This window comes from Rhinolophus sinicus, linkage group LG01 (assembly GCF_036562045.2).
Source record: "Rhinolophus sinicus isolate RSC01 linkage group LG01, ASM3656204v1, whole genome shotgun sequence".
NCBI lineage: Eukaryota > Metazoa > Chordata > Mammalia > Chiroptera > Rhinolophidae > Rhinolophus > Rhinolophus sinicus.
Window position 1 is genome coordinate 7590411 of NC_133751.1, and position 19412 is coordinate 7609822.

Sequence of the window (19412 nt, forward strand, 5' to 3'; positions counted from 1 at the left end):
TGTATCTTACTTAAGTCCAATTCATAAATGATAAAAGAATTATTTATATTCTGCTTGTAGCAGATACAATATTTCTTTTGAATCCCAAAGCACTTGAGAAAAAGGCCTATTACCAAAAATGCATTTTCAATAACCAGTAAAATTCAGAAACTTAATTATAGAACATTTCTGGTGATAATTACTATTCCAATTACAAATGAAAATTAGCATTTTAAATAAGTTATTGACACTTCATATCATGGTTGCCAGAATGCTGGATTAATTTGTTGGCCAATATTAGTAGTTACAAAGAGCCCAATATTCTGTATGCTGTATTCTGAGCTCATACCATGTAAAATATGTAAGAGTTACAACCTTTTAAATGATATTCAAGATAAGCCCACGCTATCATACTGTGTAGAGCTCACATCATTCTACAAAGAATTCAGAATGAAGTAAGATGAATAGAAAAGTCACAGAAATGGAAAACAAAAAACGCCTAGACTTAGAACCTTTAACAAAGCTGACTTTCAGAATTTATCACTGAATTCTTAATACACACACACCAAAAAAACCTTTCTGTGAAAACATGTGAAGGATAAACAGACTGACATGAGACAACGTTCATCATCCTAAATTAAATTCTACAATGGAAGTGGCTTAGAAGGAAGGTTCTAATATACTTAGGAACTAACTCCAAAGTAAATCACCTACCATACCGCATTTTCAGGCTACTGAATCAGCACTAACTATAACCACCAATTGCATTCCAGCATGAAATAATCAGGGATCCATAGCCAAATGCAGGAAAAGATCTGCATCCATATCTGAGATCCATATTCATTGTTAGGTCTAGGGAAACTTACTTATTAGACCCTATTTCCTCATCTATAAAACAGAGATAAAGCAAAACATCCTGTCCCCCTCATTAAGTTTATTCAGGACCAAATGAGAAATTAATATGAAAGTATTCTAAATTCAAGGGACATGCCAATATTAATAAAAACACTGACACTGAAGTCATTAGACAAAAAGCATATTATTTCACATTTGACCCAGTAACAAATTACTCTTATAAAAGATGGACATTTTCAGCTTACCCTCAACTGACATCCAACTTTTTCATAAGCTTTGATGAGTCTATTTTTGTGATACATCATTATCCCATAATGATCTTTATTTCTGCAGTTGAATCCAAAAGTAATTCTCACTGTTTTAGTCTTAAATGTTAAGAAAAATTTTGAACACACCACCTCACTCCCTGCAAATCATCCTTTCTATTTCATTAGTTACTGAGTACAAAAGGGCAAAAAAAAGAGCAAAATTAGAGAGAATTAGAATCCTCATCGAAAGGAGAAAAGAGGAGAGGGAATACAGCTGACTGACATAGCTCTATACAGCATCATAAAAAGGAAAATAAAGGATACTAAAAATTTGGGTCGATAAACATCACGTTCGATGTAGGCAAGACTCTTCGAAACCAGCTGCGTCTTCACTTTCTGTCCACGTATGATGATCTGCGTTCTTGGTTTTAGGTACAATATACTGCAGTAAGCCTGCCAAGACACAATAATTACCTATCCTTTTGAAATAATTATCTATAGATTTGTTCAACACTACTTGAGCATGTATTTTTTTTTTTTTAATTTATTTATTTTTTTAAATTAGTGTCAGGTGCACAAGACAAAGCAAAACTTAAATGTTTATCATTTATATCCCTCACACTGTGTGAACCCCCCTCCCCCCTTGAGCATGTATTTTAAAAGAAAGCTACCACCTTGCTTTCATAAAGGACCCATTAAGTTTTCAATACTGGGGGTGCCAAAAAAATGTATACACATGACTTGTATTCATCTTTTGCTATTGGTATATATTGAGTATTACAATTTTAATACAGTTTCTTCCTTTCTTAAAATGTGTATAAATTTTTTGGCACCCTTTGTATATGTTATAAAGCTGTTATTAGTTAATATTTTATTACTTTTTGTTAAAAATAAACTCAGTACACTGTAGCTAGTAAAAATGATTTGCAGAAAACAATCTATTGACCTGTATTGATATGTTAAGTGAAAAAAAGTTACAAAATAGCATGTCTGGTATGATCTATTTTAGTTTTTAAAAAATGTACATATGTACAAAAAAAAGACTATATTTTCTGACTGTTCTGTCAACTGCATGTATTGCTATTATAATTTTAAAAGCACCAATAAATTTTATTTAGACCAAAAAATAACTTATAATATAAACTAAAGGGACTGTTTTAAATTGGAAAAGTAAAAATTGTAAATAATGCACCAACATGCAGAATAGGCAAACATAGTACTGTTTCAAAATTGAACTTTAACAATTAGCAGTTTTCAATTCTTAATGCATGAACGTTTAGATTACTTTAGAATCTTAACCAAATTTTGCATTCCAAAACATGTTAAAATATGCTCTTCTCTGTCTACCTCTCCAAGGTATCAGAAATCTCTCCAAAGGAAATGAATTGAGTAACTGAAGGAAAGATAAAAGGTTCAACACAACAAAAATGTGAACTTTTCTCTTACTTTTTCCCCAATTCCTGATTTCAAAATTGGTGATGTTTTGTCATTTAGAAAATTCATTAATGGTATTTTAAAACACTGTATTTTATGGTACACTGAAACCACACCATCTGCTCTGGCTGCCTCTACACCGATTTCATACTTGAGCAAGGTTTTCTTGACAATTAGGAGATACTTCAATAACACGTTGCAGTATATCAAGGAATAGTGAGTAGTATCTGCCATTTTAATTGCTAGGATCTCAGAAAAAATAACTTGTAAATGTCAAATGTATCCTCAGCGTGGGGCTATGGAATCATTTCAGCACAAAAAATATGTGGAAAAGTTAGTGTGTATCTTATAGTGACTAAGAAACAATATTATTATATCAACATTGTTATATTGCGATATTAATTTCCTCAATCTCAAAACCATACCCATTTCTAAAGTCAAATCTCAGATATTTATCACAAAATTATATTAATGTACATTATCTCTAGTTTATGAATAATTTATTGCTTTAGGATGTCGAGGTAGGGGTGTGTGTGTGTGTGTGTGTGTGTGTCTATTCTATAATATTTTAAATTAAAAACGAGAAACTCTGAATTTGGTATTTTTGATTGAATTAATCAATATAGCCATCCTAAAATAGTATACTGATTCTAGTATTCCCGATTTAATAATATAACCACATAGTAAAAGAACTACAAAAGCTGATCGATTTGATGACTTCAGAATTAAAAAACTGATTCTAAGCAAATAAAACAAGTGTGCTTGTGAAAAGTTTAATTAAGTTGGTTCACGTCTGAGATACTTTCATTTAGAGATCAATGGCAGCATTTATAACACAAGTAGATACCATAATTTCCACTATCTGACGATTTTCTCATTTCCATAGAGACGGATACATACCCTTAGGGAATAGTCACTCTCAGGGGCAATTTGGTCCATCCTCTCTTGCTTCTTGTACCCCTTCTTCCCTGTAGCCTCATCTAAATCTTCCGGAATTCTGATGTCATATTTATCCTTATCAAAATCAAACTCTGTTGCATTTCTGTAGCTGTAAAAGTAATTTTTTGAAGGAGCTAAATTTAAAGTTCACAGCAAGCTCAGCAAGGAGCTACTATTAGTTAACAAAACACCTATACGTGGAAAACATCATGGTAGTGGTGGTAGGGAAAACAAAAGCAAGAAGAAAATGAAAGAAAAGAAATCTAGGAAAATGAAAAAAAAAAACTGAATTCACTCACACACTGCTGGTGGCAAGATCAAACAGTAGAGCCATTCTGGAAGTTTCCTAAAAAACTAAACATGCAACTACCATACGACCTTCAATTATACTTCTGGTCATTTACTGTAGAAAAATGAAGACTATACTCCCACAAACGTTTAGAGCCCTATTTGTAATAGCCAGAAACTGTAAACAACCCGGATGGCCTTTAACAGGTGAAAGGTTAAACAGAGTGATCCATGCACACAATACAATATACTGGGCAAAAAAAGGGAAGCAAACTATTGACACACACCAAGAGCCTGACACACACCAATTCTCCAGAGAATTAGGCTGAATGAAAGAAGCCAACCCCAAATAGTTTCACACCGTATGATTCCTTTTATGTAACATTCTTGAGATGACAAAGTTATAGAAATGAAGAATGCAATAGAGGTTGTCTGGAATTAAGGAAGGAATGGGTGTGAACATAAAGGGGCAACCTGAGGAATCGTAGTGCTGATAAAAATGTCCAGTATCTTGACTATATCAATGCCCACGTCAACAGTACTAATGTAGTATAGTTTTACAACATGTTACCATTGGGGGAAACTGGGTGAAAGGTACATGAGATCTCTCTATTATTCTTACAACTGCACATGAATCTACAGTTATCTCAAAATAAAAAGTTTAAACGAAAAATAAAAAACGGGGAGAGGGACAGGAAAGCAAAAGCAAGAAAAATAAAAGAAGGGAATACAGGATGCTAGAAAAGCACAAGATTTAAAGTATTTTAGGTTTACCACACTATTCGTGCTTTATTGCTATGGTCTTAGATCTCTCAATATTACACATTCATCCTAATTTTAAAACTTTTATCTGCTAAGGATCTTATCCTCACAAGGATAAAGATCTACAAATTTTAGCAACACAGAAGTGTCATCTAAATTACTTTTCTTACCAGGTGCTAAATCAAGCTTAGCTTTCAGTAATGGACCAAATGGACAAAGACTTCTCTTTTAAGTTACACAAGTTGGGACTTAGTGGGATTTTTATCTTCTCATTCCTTGTTTGTTTTTGTTTTTTGAGGAGGGGGTAGAATAACAGAGTGAGAAGGGAGTGCTATGGAGACTAAATGGCAGGGCTAGTAAATTTATTTTTAGTATTATGAAATTACCTCAAATTGAAGCCAAAGTGGACTCAATAAAACACCATTGGAAAAGACAAATCATTAACTATACAAAAAATGAGCACCTCTCAGTGTATTTCTCCTCTGCAACAATGGATGAATGTAATAAAATCATTCATGCAAATGCACTTTACTTCCCAAATGATTAACAACTAGCTGAGGTCTATACTTACCTTCTAAGATTCCAAATGATGATCCTCGTCCCCTTCTTACCCATAATAGCATCCAGTTCTGCTAGTAATTTCTGTTCCGTAGAAAACAAAGAATGTTCCAGAATTGCAGCAAGACTTGCTTTTGATTCCACTGAATTAATCACCTGTCGTATATCTGAAGTTAAAGACTTACACCAACAATATATTTTTTTACAATTGTATATGGAAACCAACTCAAACAACAGAAAAACTATTTACTAAATTATTTTCTAAGTTTCAAAATGGCAGTTTGATTTCAAATGAACACCAGAAGGATGAAGTATGAGCAAGTTTATTATCCCCAACTAATTTAATGGTTTCCGACATTTGAAGTGTATTTATATAAAAGATATTTTCCTCAAGATATCTTGCTAATCATGGCAATTAGTGAAAATTTCAAGCCAGACCACAAGAGTGAAATAAAGAGGAAAGCGGGGAAGCTCAACATAAATGCAGCCACCTAACAGTAAGGATTTCCATAGCACGACTCCAACAGAGAAAGGAACAAAGGCTTAGTCAAGGCAGTGGATAGGAAAAAGAGCTAGAATGGAAGGTGTGATTAGAAAACAAGAATCTGGGAGGGCAAGAGGCTCGAATGGTTCACATTATTTCTTTAGTTTCTCCACAGCTTCTGTTTCAAAAGCCAAAGGATATGGTGTTTGTTGAACGCCACTATGGGGACAACAACGTGTTCTGCTTTTATGGCTTCCAAGTAGGTCTGAGACAAGAAGCCCACGCTCATGCTTTCTCCATTTTTGGTAAAAACGATTGCATCTCTACCCAAACGCATAGAACCTGACTTGAAACCATTCCCATACAATCCAACTGGGACATGACCATTCACGGTGACTTTGTCACTGAAGCCAAAGCTACAAAGAAAAGAAAGATTGAAAAAATAAATATGCATCAAAAACTGTAACATGTAGAAACCCTGGGTTTCCATGCTGGCCTCATCCTTCCTAGATGTATAATCTTGAGCAACTGACTTTTAATCTGCCTGATGTTCCTCATCTTTGAAACAAAGGAAACCAAGCCCACATCACAGGGGACTTTAAGAATTACACACGCTAAAGTGGGAGCCCTTTGCCAGGCACATCCTGACTAAATGGCTAAGTTATAATTTGGGCCCCTGGGCCCTTGAGATTTCACCCCATGAAATCTCCAGTAAATGTGAATGGTTCTCTTTTTCTCAGCAAGCCTGATGGGGTTACTTTGACTTTTGGGCAGCATAAGAGATATTTGAGAAACAGTAGAAAGGTCTGCTGCCAAATTCTCCCTCTACCCTGTACCTGTGGTATGCACCTTAATTTCAGTTTCAGGCACATGTGGCTTCATACTGACATCCTATTCTGCAACACTCGAGCCCAAGGCCTTACAACTATTTTATGCTGCTTCCTCATCCTCTGAAGCCCTTTCAAATTACACCACCCGGCCCCAAAAAGTGGTGTTTTATTGGAAATACTGGTTAAAACTAATTTACATTAAAGTATAATCAACTGGTATCAATGTGCTACAATTCTCTAAAGGAATTGTAGAATTTCAGGTAAGTCAGACACGGGGATGGCATGATGAAAATGGTACAATTGCGTAATAACCTAACAATAGTAGAAAATGATGGAAGACTTAGAGAATAGAGCATACTATGGAGGAACAGCATTTCATATTCAAAAAACAAAAACTATGAGCAATAAGTATGACACATGAGACCCTTGAACTAGGTGAAAGCAATGAGTTTAAGAAGTATGACACTTTTACATACCTTAGCATTTTATGCAATTTATCTGAAGTCATACCATTCCCATTATCAGTGAATGTCAAGCATATATGGCTCTTTATCAGTGTTTTATCAATCCATATCTGTTTTGCATTCACATCAGGATCGTAGGCATTATCTGAGAAAAAATGTTTTGAAAAATTTTCAGTTTGTGTTTTAAAGAAAAGCAATTAGTTCAGAACAATGCTTTAACAAGCAATGGAATAACATATGTTATGAAATTTTAAAGCTGAAATATTAAAGAACTCTAAGATTTGAAAACATGGAACTAAAAAACCATACCCTGCTATATATATTGCTCATCATTAACAGAATGAACTCTTTCCAAAGCCCTCGATTCATTATAGAGAGCAAAGACTGGTACCCACTACACTGAAAAAGTGTAATAGCAAGAAGAATCACTGCACTACAGAGATAATAAGGATAAGAAAGTCCTCTGTCCAAAGAACTAGCCTGGCTACTATCATAAGGGAAACTAGGAGCTGAGTGTCCACTGGTCTACAAGTTGACATGGAAGACACAATTTGGTTATTAAATAAATGAGAAAGCAGTATCATTTTCTGCTAAGCTACATACACAGATGAAGGTTTACCTTCTGCAGTTTTTCAAATTGTGACCCTTTTCGATTATTAAAGAGAAAACCACAGGCCCAAAATGGCATCACTCACGGTAAAAGCCCATGACATCGAAACTAAATTTTAATATCTGATATAACTGCAGTTTTAACCTCTCAAATATTATTTTAATTAACCTTAACCAGTCTGGAATTTTCTGGACAAGCACCAGTAAGGTAATCTGTCACGTAGACCCTTACTATCCCCCACATAGAAAGCAGAGGCAGGGCAATCTCTGCAGGATAAAAACCTTTCTTCCCCTTCTCTTCCTCCCCCAAAAATATGTTCCCAAAATAATCCATTCTTTTCTTTCACTAATAGCTCCCTTGCTCATCTTGCTTCCTATAAAATTCTTCCATTTTGCATCACCCCTCGGAGTGCCCTTCTAGCTACCAGATAGAATGCTGACCCATTCGTGAATCACTTCATAAAACCAATTAGGTCTCCAAATTTACCTGGTGGAATATTTTTTGTAAGTTCTTTTTTCTTTAACTTTTATTTATTTAAGTGTGTTTTTCCAGGACCCATCATCTCCAAGTCAAGTAGTTGTTTCAATCTAGTTGTGGAGGGCGCAGCTCACAGTGGCCCATGTGGGGATCGAACTGGCAACCTTGTTGGTAAGAGCACCACGCTCTAACCCACTGAGCTAACCCGCCAACTTCCTCAGTGGAATTTTTTTAACACAATCTAACCAAAGTTTCTGGTGGCTTTTGCACATCTATGATCTCTGTACACCTCACTTAACACCCTTGTTTAGCATCCTTGTTTTTCTTAGAAAATATAAGTATGAAGGAATACATCAAAGAAAAATGAAAAATTTCAACAGTAGCAGTAATAATATCAACTTGTGCACTATCTAAGATCCATTTGAATATCACTAACTGACCAAAAAATACTTTTTGAGGTGTATTTTTAAGTGTTTGTTATAATATAAACAATGGTTCTCAAACTATCCTTCCATTAAGGCTGCCTACAATTAAAATCAAATCTTTTTTTTTTTTTTTTTTAAATCAACTATTTCAGGAAAAACGGTGTTACATTAAAAACTTAAAATTTGAGGGCGGCTGGGTGGTTCAGGTTGTTGGAGAGCTGTGCTCCTAACACTGAGGTAGCCGGTTCGATTCCCACATGGGCCAGTGAGCTGCACCATCTACAGCTAAGATTGTGAACAACGGCTAGACCTGGAGCAGTGAGCGGCGGTGAGCTTCCGTGTGCAGCCAGCCGGTGACCAGAGACCGACTGGCTCAGCCGGGTAGAGTGCAAGGCTCGTAACACCAACATGGGCCAGTGAGCTGTGTCCTCCACAACTAGACTGAGAACAATGGCTGGAATCAGAGAGGGGAGGGGGGAAAAAAACCTTAAAATTTGATAAACCACAAAAAGCACGATGACTTTCGGTTGCTCTAGCCCAGGGGTGTCCATACTTTTTTCAACGTTTTTCACCAAGGGCCATATGCGGTAAAATACACAAACAGCCAGGCCACTGACTCGAGGTGAAGTACGTATTGCCTCACCTGGTTCATTTAAGTAAACTAAATATATTTTTGGAATTTGCTGCGGGCCAATATAAAATGGATGGCGGGCCGCAGTTGGCCCGTGGGCCGCAGTTTGGACACCCCTGCTCTATCTGAAAGCTAGAGAATCACTATTATGGGAAGGATAGATCCTAGGTTGGGTAGCTCCTCTGGGTTGCCATCAAAAACTAATAACTGAATAGCTGCAATGCTATAGCATATCTGGGGCTTAAAAAACAAACCCATCCAAACAGCCTATGTCAGCTGGGAGACGTTGGAAAATCTAACTATACCAAAGAAAAGAAGGATGCTCAAAAGTTCCTTCTTTTCCGAGGTTGCCAGTTTGATTCCTCAAGTCCCACAAGGGATGGTGGGCAGTGCCCCCTGCAACTAAGATTGAACACGGCACCTTAAGCTGAGCTGCCGTTGAGCTCCCGGATGGCTCAGTTGGTTGGAGCGCATCCTCTCAACCACAAGGTTGCTGGTTCAACTCCCGCAAGGGATGGTGGGCTGTGCCCCCTGCAACTAGTAACAGCAACTGGACCTGGAGCTGAGCTGCGCATTCCACAACTAAGACTGAAAGGACAACAACTTGAAGCTGAACGGCACCCTCCACAACTAAGATTGAAAGGACAACAACTTGACTTGGAAAAAAGTCCTGGAAGTACACACTGTTCCCCAATAAAGTCCTGTTCCCCTTCCCCAATAAAATTTAAAAAAATAAAATAAAATAAAGTAGCCACTTTAAAAAAAAAAAAAAGTTCCTTCTTTTCTTTTTTGTGCACCATCTAACATACAATGTTTCGCTGAAAATAAGACCGGGTCTTATATTAAGGTTTGCTCCAAAAGATGCATTAGGGCTTATTATGTTCAAGGACGTCATCCTGAAAAATCATGCGAGGGCTTTTCTTCTGGTTAGGTCTTATTTTTGGGGAAACAAGGTAGAACCCTTCCTTGATGAAGAATCTAAAGTATATCTAAGAATTCCTAAAATTATAATTTTCCTTTGTTTCTCAAACATGCTTAAAAGAAAATTCATGTGTACGAATATTTCCAAGAAAAGAAATCATGACCCATAATGTAAATCTGACCACAACCTTACCTCTTTTCTCATGTTCATTAAGTCATTAAAACACAATCCTATACCTTGACTATTCTATCTATTGTCAGAAACAAGAATTTATTCCCACAAATCTAACATAACATTAATACTCCTACTTATTAATACCAGAAAAATGAATCTAACGTTATACATACTTCCCAACCATTAAAAAACATAATTCTCATATTTCTGAAATAGACCTATCTCTTTCATAATCAGAATAAAAATATTTTCAACATAAATGTTTCATGAACTTGGCAAATTAAAATACTTTGGCAGTAGTATAGGTAGAGTTGAACAATGATTAATTTGACATCCATTTGAATAGTTGTTATGCTAGGTAACCTTTACTCGTAATGTTATTCAAAATAACATTTGTTTTTTTAAAAAAGCACATTTACACACTATTTTTCAATGAAAAGCTTTTTTAAAACTTCAATTGCACACAATAGATTATGAAATGTCAATTTTACCTACCTATTAATTCAGCAACTGCACTGAATGGCCAAGTGTGACTAGTAGAATTTGTATGTAAAAACTTCGGGCAAAGCTGAAACAAACCAATGATTTATGTAAATTAATTCAGGTCTTACTTTTAAGAACAGAAACTGAGAAGAGAAAAATTCTGAGAGTCCTAAATTAAATTACAGCGGGCAAGAGAATGTGAGAAAGTAGTTAATCAATTAATAGCTGTGGAAAACAACAGACTGCTCACATTCCTGAAGGTACGCTGGAGCTTTGAATCAACTACTGCAGTGACCGCCAGACTCCACAGCTCCTGACAATGGGCACACCTTCAGGACTGTTTCCCACAACCAATGAAAAGTAGTAAACGTCTCTTCCTTTCCAGCTGTGCACCTACCCAAGGACTGACCCCATTTCCCCTTTTCCCACCCCTGACCCCCACCCTTATCTGTAGCCAGTGTAAATTCTTTCAGAACAGCTTATATCTGTCTTCCCCAGAACATAATGTATAAAAGTGCAGTCAAGTCCAGGACTGTGGACAGGTTTGTCTTAGCCCTGCTGCTGGTGGTTTAGACTGCACGCCCCAGGATCGGGTCTTTTTCTGGCGAGGACTTGCCTCAAAAAAACCCTTACGTTCAGAAAAGCTTTCAGCCATGAAAGCTTTTTTTTGGGTATTAAAAAGCAATATAATTTTCTGTCCTTGTGCTAAACAACACTGAGACCAAGTAAAAATAACTTAGCTGCTTCTTTCAGGATACACCTGGAAAATATAACCTAGAAGGTAAGATTCTTGGAAAATAAAGCTGTGACTCAACTAAATATTAGTTTACTCATCAAGACTTGTACCAAAACACTTGCCTCTTTATATCCACCAATCCAAAACCATGACCTCATAAATTACCCAATCCCAAAGTTACAGACCTTGCAAGACCTACTTCAAAGCCACCCAGCCAACACCCTAAAATCCTCTATTATTTCCTAATCTTCCTACTAGGAAACACAACTAAGACTTTGTCAAGGGGGTGTTTTCTCCTTAGTGCATTAGGCTTAACAAACTTAGCTTTGCTTACTAGTCAAGAGGCTTTTCTGGTAGTCTGTTGGAAGTCAATACTTGACACTATTTTAGTATTTACTCCAAGTCATTAAAGTGAACTTGTAGCAGTAGAGTACTATACATCTACAAACCTTTTAAACAATGTCAAATATTAGTTCAAATGCAACAAACCTTGATTTCCAAGGATTTTATGTTTGATTTTACTCACAGTATGGAATATGCCAATCAACCTCATGGTATAGAGACTCTAAATTCCTGAGTAATGTGTTATGTTGGTGCAAAAGTAATTGATGTTTAAAAGGTTAAAAAAAAAAATCGCAAAAACCACCATTACTTTTTCACCAACCTAATAAATATCAAATGTATAAAAACGTACAAATGGTTTTAAAAGGATGATGCTTGAAAATTTCAACATGCAGAGAATTTCTATGCAATGAGGACTTTTTTGCATTCATTTGGAACAGATTTTCCAATATAAGGAAAAAAAGAGTGTCACTTTGTTTGATGTGAAGAGCCCTAGAAATGTGGTTAGATTATAAATTATGACAGCCACACTTGCAGTGCTCAGCTGCTGCCACAAGGTACCAGAAAGAGCTCTCTACTTTTCCTCTGTCAACATTTGATTTTAGACAATGCCCAAGCATTGGTTCCCATTAGGTTGAAGTACACAGGCGAGAAATGGTATTCTGTAGAACCATCTTCCAACTGGAGTATGTGTAATTTGGACCTCCTATGGTATACGCCATGTAATGTAGCAGTCATGTAATGTGGAGTATAAGTAATTCAGACTTTCTAAAGCATAGATCACCAAGGGCTTCTAATGAAAATGCATTTCCAGATATTCATCTTACACAAGAAGCCTTTTCTCTAGTTAATCTACCGAAGAATGTGCCAGCAGTCAGATTTTCCAGTCCCAGTTCCTCCCGTTGCAGATTCGTCAAGCTACCATTTTTTTAAAAAAAGGTATATTCCTTTCCCTTTCTAAACCTTACTATGGGGCATGGCTTTGGTGTTTTTAAACCTCTGGCTACCAAAGGAGAAAATGATTAATCGACCACCTATAAACCCTTAGTGTTTCTGTCTCTGTTTTATGCATTTCTGTCAGGTGTGAAATCTGGAGTTAGAAATGGGGTCTTTTGGTCCATGTGGCAATACTTTGATTTTAGACGCATGGCAGAGTGTGGAGCTAGGAATGTCAATTTTCATTTAATGACTTCATCGTAGACACGGATTCCAAACTGAAACAGTACAAATTGTTCTTGAGTCAGAGTCCCAGGAGAGCAAAGCAAAGGAGGCATCAGTAACGAACAATGAATGCTAAACAGTGGCTTTTTGGGTATTTAAACATGAGCAATTATTTTCAATTATTCTCAGTAATAATCTCTAGAATGTCACTAACTACAATAAAAAACACTCTTGAACAGCCAAACAGCAGTGTAACACACACACACACACACACACACACACAGCAGACATACTATGGTATATGGAATATATTTAATTAGGTATGTGATCCTGGGAAAGAAACTTAATCTCTGTACCTCAAGTTCTGTCATCTGCAAAAATGAGGATAATAGTATCAGCTTACGAGGTTGTTCAAAGAGAATTAAACGACTTAACAAGTAAAGAAGGAATTAAAAACAAGTAAGATTTGAAAATGGGGATGTACTGGGGATTAGAGTGGGTGCTTAACTGGAATACAAAGGTTTCGGTTTCAATGGTGAGTCAAGGATAGATTTGGCAGAAGAGAAGCAGGCACTTGGAAGAAACTGCCTCCCCATACCTTCAATAAAGAGACAGGGAAAGAGGGAATCTGCATAATGGGAAGCTTGTCTGTCTCAGTGTGGACTCTAGGTAAACAAAACAAAACAAAACAAAAGTATAACGTGATGTTCTGTAAAAAGAGGCACGCCTTCACTTGAGTTAGTTTCAATTTCTAGAACCTGCGGAACCACTGTGGCGACAGCATCAACCAGACAGCATAGAGTCCCCTAAGTCATTACTTGGAGAATATTTGACTACACCATCTAAAATAACATTCAAGGAAACAATCCACCAGGAGAAAATGTTAGCAGACAAGACACAGGAGTACCAGACACACTCCCCTGCCATCAAAACATCAGGTAAAAAAAAAAAAAAAATCAACCTATAAAATAGGTATCCCTGTAAATAACTAGATATCTCCAAAGTAATTTCCAAAAAATCCACACACACACAAATGAGATGCTATAAAGACCACGTAGATTTTTAAAGAATCAAAATTTAAGATTTAAGAATCAAGTTACAAAGTTTAAGGGCCGGCCTGGTGGCTCAGGCTGTTAGAGCTCCGTGCTCCTAACTCCGAAGGCTGCCGGTTTGATTCCCACATGGGCCAGTGGGCTCTCAACCACAAGGTTGCCGGTTCAACTCAAGTCCCGCAAGGGATGGTGGGCTCTGCCCGATGCAACTAAGATTGAACACGGCACCTTGAGCTGAGCTGCCGTTGAGCTCCCGGATGGCTCAGTTGGTTGGAGCGCATCCTCTCAACCACAAGGTTGCCGGTTCGACGCCCGCAAGGGATGGTGGGCTGCACCCCCTGCAACTAGAAAACGGCAACTGGACCTGGAGCTGAGCTTTGCCCTCCACAACTAAGACTGAAAGGACAACAACTTGAAGCTGAACGGCACCCTCCACAACTAAGATTGAAAGGACAACAACTTGACTTGGAAAAAAAAAAAAGTCCTGGAAGTACACACTGTTCCCCAATAGAAAAAAGTTACAAATTTTAAATATAAAATTTTTTAAACATGGAAGCTTTAACACCTGGAGAGTGTTTACCTCTGGCTCTGTCCTGAATCTGCTCTACAGTAAAGAAAAAAAAAATGGCATAAATCCAGAAGAAGAAAAAGAATTGATGGACAACAGTAGACAAAAGTCAGTAGTTTGGAAACTAGAGATAACTGATTTAATAGCCTGGAAAGAGATAAATCTGAAGCCTATAAATGGGAAACCCAACAAAAAGAAGCAGCCAGAAACTGACAAAATCCCACAAAGGCTTAGGGATTAGATTTCTGTGCCTTTCGAATCAAAAGTAGTAGAGGCTGTATGAAAACAAGATAGGTTGAAAAGTCTTTAAAAGAAGCAATTAAGATTCCCTGCGATCCTTCTTTCATCCTGAGCAACCTGCAACTACCCTAGGCAACTCCATATAAAACTGGAGGTGTGTTCTCTAGAGAAATTGATGATGGCAAGCTCAGGCATAACTGATAAGAGATGGGTCAAGAGCAAGCCAGCAAACAGCCCAGAAACAAAGCCTCTTATATATGGTCAAACGATTTTCCAAAACGGTGTAACGACCATTCACCGCAGGAAAAGCCAATCTTTGCAAAAAATATAACTGGGAAAGCTGGATATCCATATGCAAAAAATGAAGATGTACCCCTTACCTTACACCATATACAAAAATTAACTCAAAATGGATCAAAGACCTACACATAAGAGCTGAAACTACAAAACTTAGAACTACTATTCAATAACAAAATAACTAACAACCTAATTTAAAAAATAGACAAAGGAACAGCTATTTCTCCAAAGATGGTAAACACATGGCTACTAACCAAATGAAAAGATGCTCACATCACTAATCATTATGGAAATGCCAATCAAAACCCCAATAAGGTACCATCTCACATTCATTAGGATGGCTACCATCAAAAAGTAAAAAAATAAATCCACTTCACAAACACAACAACAAAACCAGAAAATAACAAGTGCTGGGGAGGATGTGGAGAAAATGAATCTCCTGTACACTCTGAGGGAATGTAAAATGGTGTAGCCACTATAGGGGTTCCTCAAAAAATTAAATATAGAATTACCATATAATCCAGTGATTCCACCTGAGTATATACTGAAAAGAACTGAAAGCAGAGTCTCAAAGAGATATTTGCATACCCATGTTCAGAGCAGCATTATTCACTACAGTGAAAAGATGGAAGCAAACAAACTGTCCTTCGACGAATGAACAGATAAACAAAATGTAGTATATTCACACAATGGACTATTATTCAGCCTTAAAAAAGGAAATTCTGACACATGCTACAACATGGATGAATCCTGAGGACATCACACTAAGTGAAATAAGCCAGTCACAAAAGGACAAATACTGTATGATTCCATTTATATGAGAAAAATGGAATGGAGACTTATTTTTTAATGGGTATAAGTTTTAGTTTTGCAAGATGAAGACAGTTTTGGAGACTGGTTGCACAACAATGTGAATGTACTTAACACTACTGAACTATAAGGTATAAGATGGTAAATTTTGTTATGTATATTTGACCACAATAAAAAAATAAATAAAGTTGGCAAACTGAGCAATGTGAAACTATCTCCTTTCCCCTAATGGGCTTCCAGATGAGCTGGCAGCCAGGAGCAGGAATCTAGATGTAGCGTTCCTCTCTAGAAAATGGAATGATTTCTACAAGTTCTATTTGGTGCTATTTTACAATTGTGCTTTCTGAATAGCATTTATTTTTGTTGTTCTCACTTTTTAAAAATTACTGTAAAACACTTTTTACTTATTTTCAGCATACTTATTTTTTATGGTCTAACACATCCATTCTTTTTTTAACTATTTTTTTCAGTTACAGTTGCCATTCAATATTATTTTATATTAGTTTCTGCTGTACAGTATAGTGGTTAGACATAAATTATTATACAGTGATCCCTGATTCATGAAGTACCCACCTGGCATCATACATAGTCGTTGCTAACACTTCCATTCTTTAATGTCTACAGATACTGACACAGGGTGCCCCCAAGGAAACAGATGGCTCCTTCCTAACTGATCACCCAATACTGCCACCCACCAAAGGACTAGCTCTACTTAGGTATGAACATTTCCCAATCAGCTTTTAGTGTCCTACTTGGAAATGTAAGCAGAAGGCTAGTCATCTCCAGACATTTGAGAATGAGTAAAATTAGAAATCAAAACAGTCAAAGAAACAAAGAAGGCAATGCAGAGTAAAAGAAAACTTCAAAAATACTATGACTAATATGCCCAGTGACAAAAACAAATATTTTGTCCAGGGACAATTTAAGAAGATAGAGAATAAGATGGTGTTTATGATCATTAAATACATGGAAAGATAAAGGTTGGAAATCAAATGTTAGAAGTCTCCCAAAAAGTAAAGAAAAAAAAACAATGAGAAGGAAAATAGGAGACAAAATAGAACAAAAAAAATTGAGGGAAGAAATTTGTTAAATAAATGAGAAAAATTTCCAGATACTAAGGACTTGAGTTTCCAGCCTAGGTGCCCAATACAATGCATAGGATTCTATTAAATAAAACATGCCTTTAAAATTCTGACAGAAATCATTTGTAATCTAGAATTACAAACCCAGCCCAATTATATGTAAAGAACAAGCAATGGTAACCAAAACCGTATTTCCAGGAAATAACAGGAAAAAATTTTCTTCCCATGTACTCTGTTCTTAGGAAATTACACCTGTTTTTGGAAGGATGGATGGGCTCCACCACTACCAATAACAAAAAATAGCAAATATTTACCGAGTGCTTATAGCATTCACAGGCCCTTTATATGTACTTTGTCATTCAATTTTTAAAACAACCCTTTGAGATGGGTAAGATTATTTTCCCCACACTTCAGACTGGAAACTCCAGCACAAAGAGGTTAAAGTAACTTGCCCAAGGTCACATATCCAGTTGTCAGTCAGGATTTGAACCCAGGAAGGTGGGCTCCAGGGCCCATGCTCTCAGTCATTAAGCTACTGTGCTTGCCAAGGGAGAAAACTTCAAAAGAGGAATATGTAGGATGGAGACACAACAAAAAGGGGAAGGAAATGTCCAGAAAAATGATAAAGGGAAGTTCCCAAATCACAAGTGAACCAGCAAAACTGACAAATACTGGGTGTGCTTGAACACATCTGGAAAAGGTTTTCCAGTTCTCTCAAAGTTTGAATTAAATGGTGATCAATGAGTACAGACAAAAACTAAGCAAACAAGCAAAAATACAAATCAATTATTAACTTAAGGGAAAAAAACAACTGTATAGCTGAAAAAACACAAAACCACACAGTTATAGTTCTGGCTGGCTCATTTGTGAATAATGGTAAGAGTGATAAATCATATAGTAATTCAACCAAAAAAAGAGAGATATAAGCACTGCAAGGATGGAAGGAGGTGAAGAGTGTGTGTGTCACCTAAATGAACAGCAGGATTTCTGGAAAACAACAAAATGGTATCAACATTTTACTTAGAAATATAGAGGCAAAAGGCAAATATTTAAACAAGTTTTTGTCACTCCATATTCCATCCCAGGATCTCCCAACCTAAGTGATTTTTAAAGATTTGCACACATTATATTCACCCTTTGTGCCTTAAGTTCTACGGCTTCGGACACATGCAAGAACTCATTAATTCCTAGACCCTCTCCCTAATGCAAGCATTTGAGAACTATACACAAACGATTGAGCGTGGCCATATTCTAGTGAAACTTTTGTGCAGAAACTGAAATGTCTATTTCACATAATTTTCCTGTTACAAAATTATTCTTTGAGTTTTTTCTAGCTATTTAAGAATCATTCTTAGCTTGTGAGCCATACAAAAACAGGTGGCAGGCTGGATTTGGCCCATGAGCTGTAGTTTGCCAATTCCTGTCCTAAAGCAAAGAGACTGGTGGCGAGCCCAGAAGCTACAGATGGGAGACTTCTGTCAATGAGGTTCCAAACAGCCCATATTACCCAGGAAAGAGTTAGCACATGGACAGCTGCTTCACCCAGACAGCCAGCTAACAATATGTATCTCTTAAAACTGTTTTGACCCTTAATCTTTGCTCCCTTTCTCCCTCACCTCAATCTTGAAGAGCCAGACGGGAGGGGTAAGGAAAGGGAGAACGAATTCAAGGGCCGACACAGGCAAAGAACAGCTCGCTCCTCTTCCCCACCACAGGTTTCTAGGCCTGAATTTGGCCCAATCTAGCAAGGGCTGATGGGGGAGGGGGACAACGACAAACAAATAAAAGATTTTAAAACAGATAATGTCAGACTCTACAATACCTAAGGCTAACTGAGAAGCACTGAATCTGCCCAGATTCACCGAGGTGTGGGGAAGAACTAGTAAATAATGCTTACAGCCAGTAGTAAGAATAAAGTTACTCTATGTTAAAACTACTAAATGCTGTAACATTCAATAAACCACTTACGTAACCAAAGGACCTTTTATTCAGAGTATGTAAAGAACGCTTAGAAATCAATAGATTCCTTCAAAAGAAACAGAAAAACGGGCAAAGGGTACGCATAGGTATTTTTTTACAAACACCAAAAAAAAAACAAAAAAGTGAAACGTGAAAAACTTTCAACTTCTCAAGCACTCAGGGAAATGCAAAATGAACCGATACCACACTCATCAGGAAAAACGACAAACTCCGACAATACCAGGTGTTAGTAAGAAAGTGGCTAAATGAATGAAAGTCGCAGGGCAATGCACCATTTCAAAAGTAATGGTATTGCCATTTGGATTTTAAATTGGAAGATACTGGAGTAGCCATTCTTTGGCAAGAGTTAACACCCTCAAGAGAGGAGGTACATTTTTGCATAACACCGCTAACTTTTTTAGGATCGTCAGGTAGGAAAGCCACGCCCACATTTTAAGACGTGCAATTTTAATTCATATTGTGTGACCGCTCCTTACTCGTAGATTCAAGAAATGAGGAAGGATTTCCAAGAACCCAAAAGAGATGCGACGAAGAGGCTAGAGGGGAAACAGGAGAGCTCGGTGACCGAGTGATTCAGGCCC

At 36.9% G+C, this 19412-nt stretch overlaps 1 protein-coding gene across 2 annotated transcripts in view; it reads right to left on the minus strand.

The window, feature by feature from the left end:
- Nucleotides 1–19412, minus strand: part of MORC3 (MORC family CW-type zinc finger 3) — a 43590-nt gene that overhangs the window by 23489 nt on the left and 689 nt on the right. Inside the window, exons 2-8 of one of the 2 annotated variants that reach the window (XM_019730293.2) lie at nucleotides 10576–10648; nucleotides 6854–6986; nucleotides 5749–5963; nucleotides 5077–5224; nucleotides 3417–3564; nucleotides 1407–1535; nucleotides 1080–1199 (exon numbers count right to left, since the gene is read on the minus strand). In XM_019730293.2, coding sequence (XP_019585852.1) covers nucleotides 1080–1199; nucleotides 1407–1535; nucleotides 3417–3564; nucleotides 5077–5224; nucleotides 5749–5963; nucleotides 6854–6986; nucleotides 10576–10648 — 966 coding nt within the window. The remainder of the gene's footprint in view (nucleotides 1–1079; nucleotides 1200–1406; nucleotides 1536–3416; nucleotides 3565–5076; nucleotides 5225–5748; nucleotides 5964–6853; nucleotides 6987–10575; nucleotides 10649–19412) is intronic. The other variant, XM_074325576.1, reaches the window with a different exon arrangement.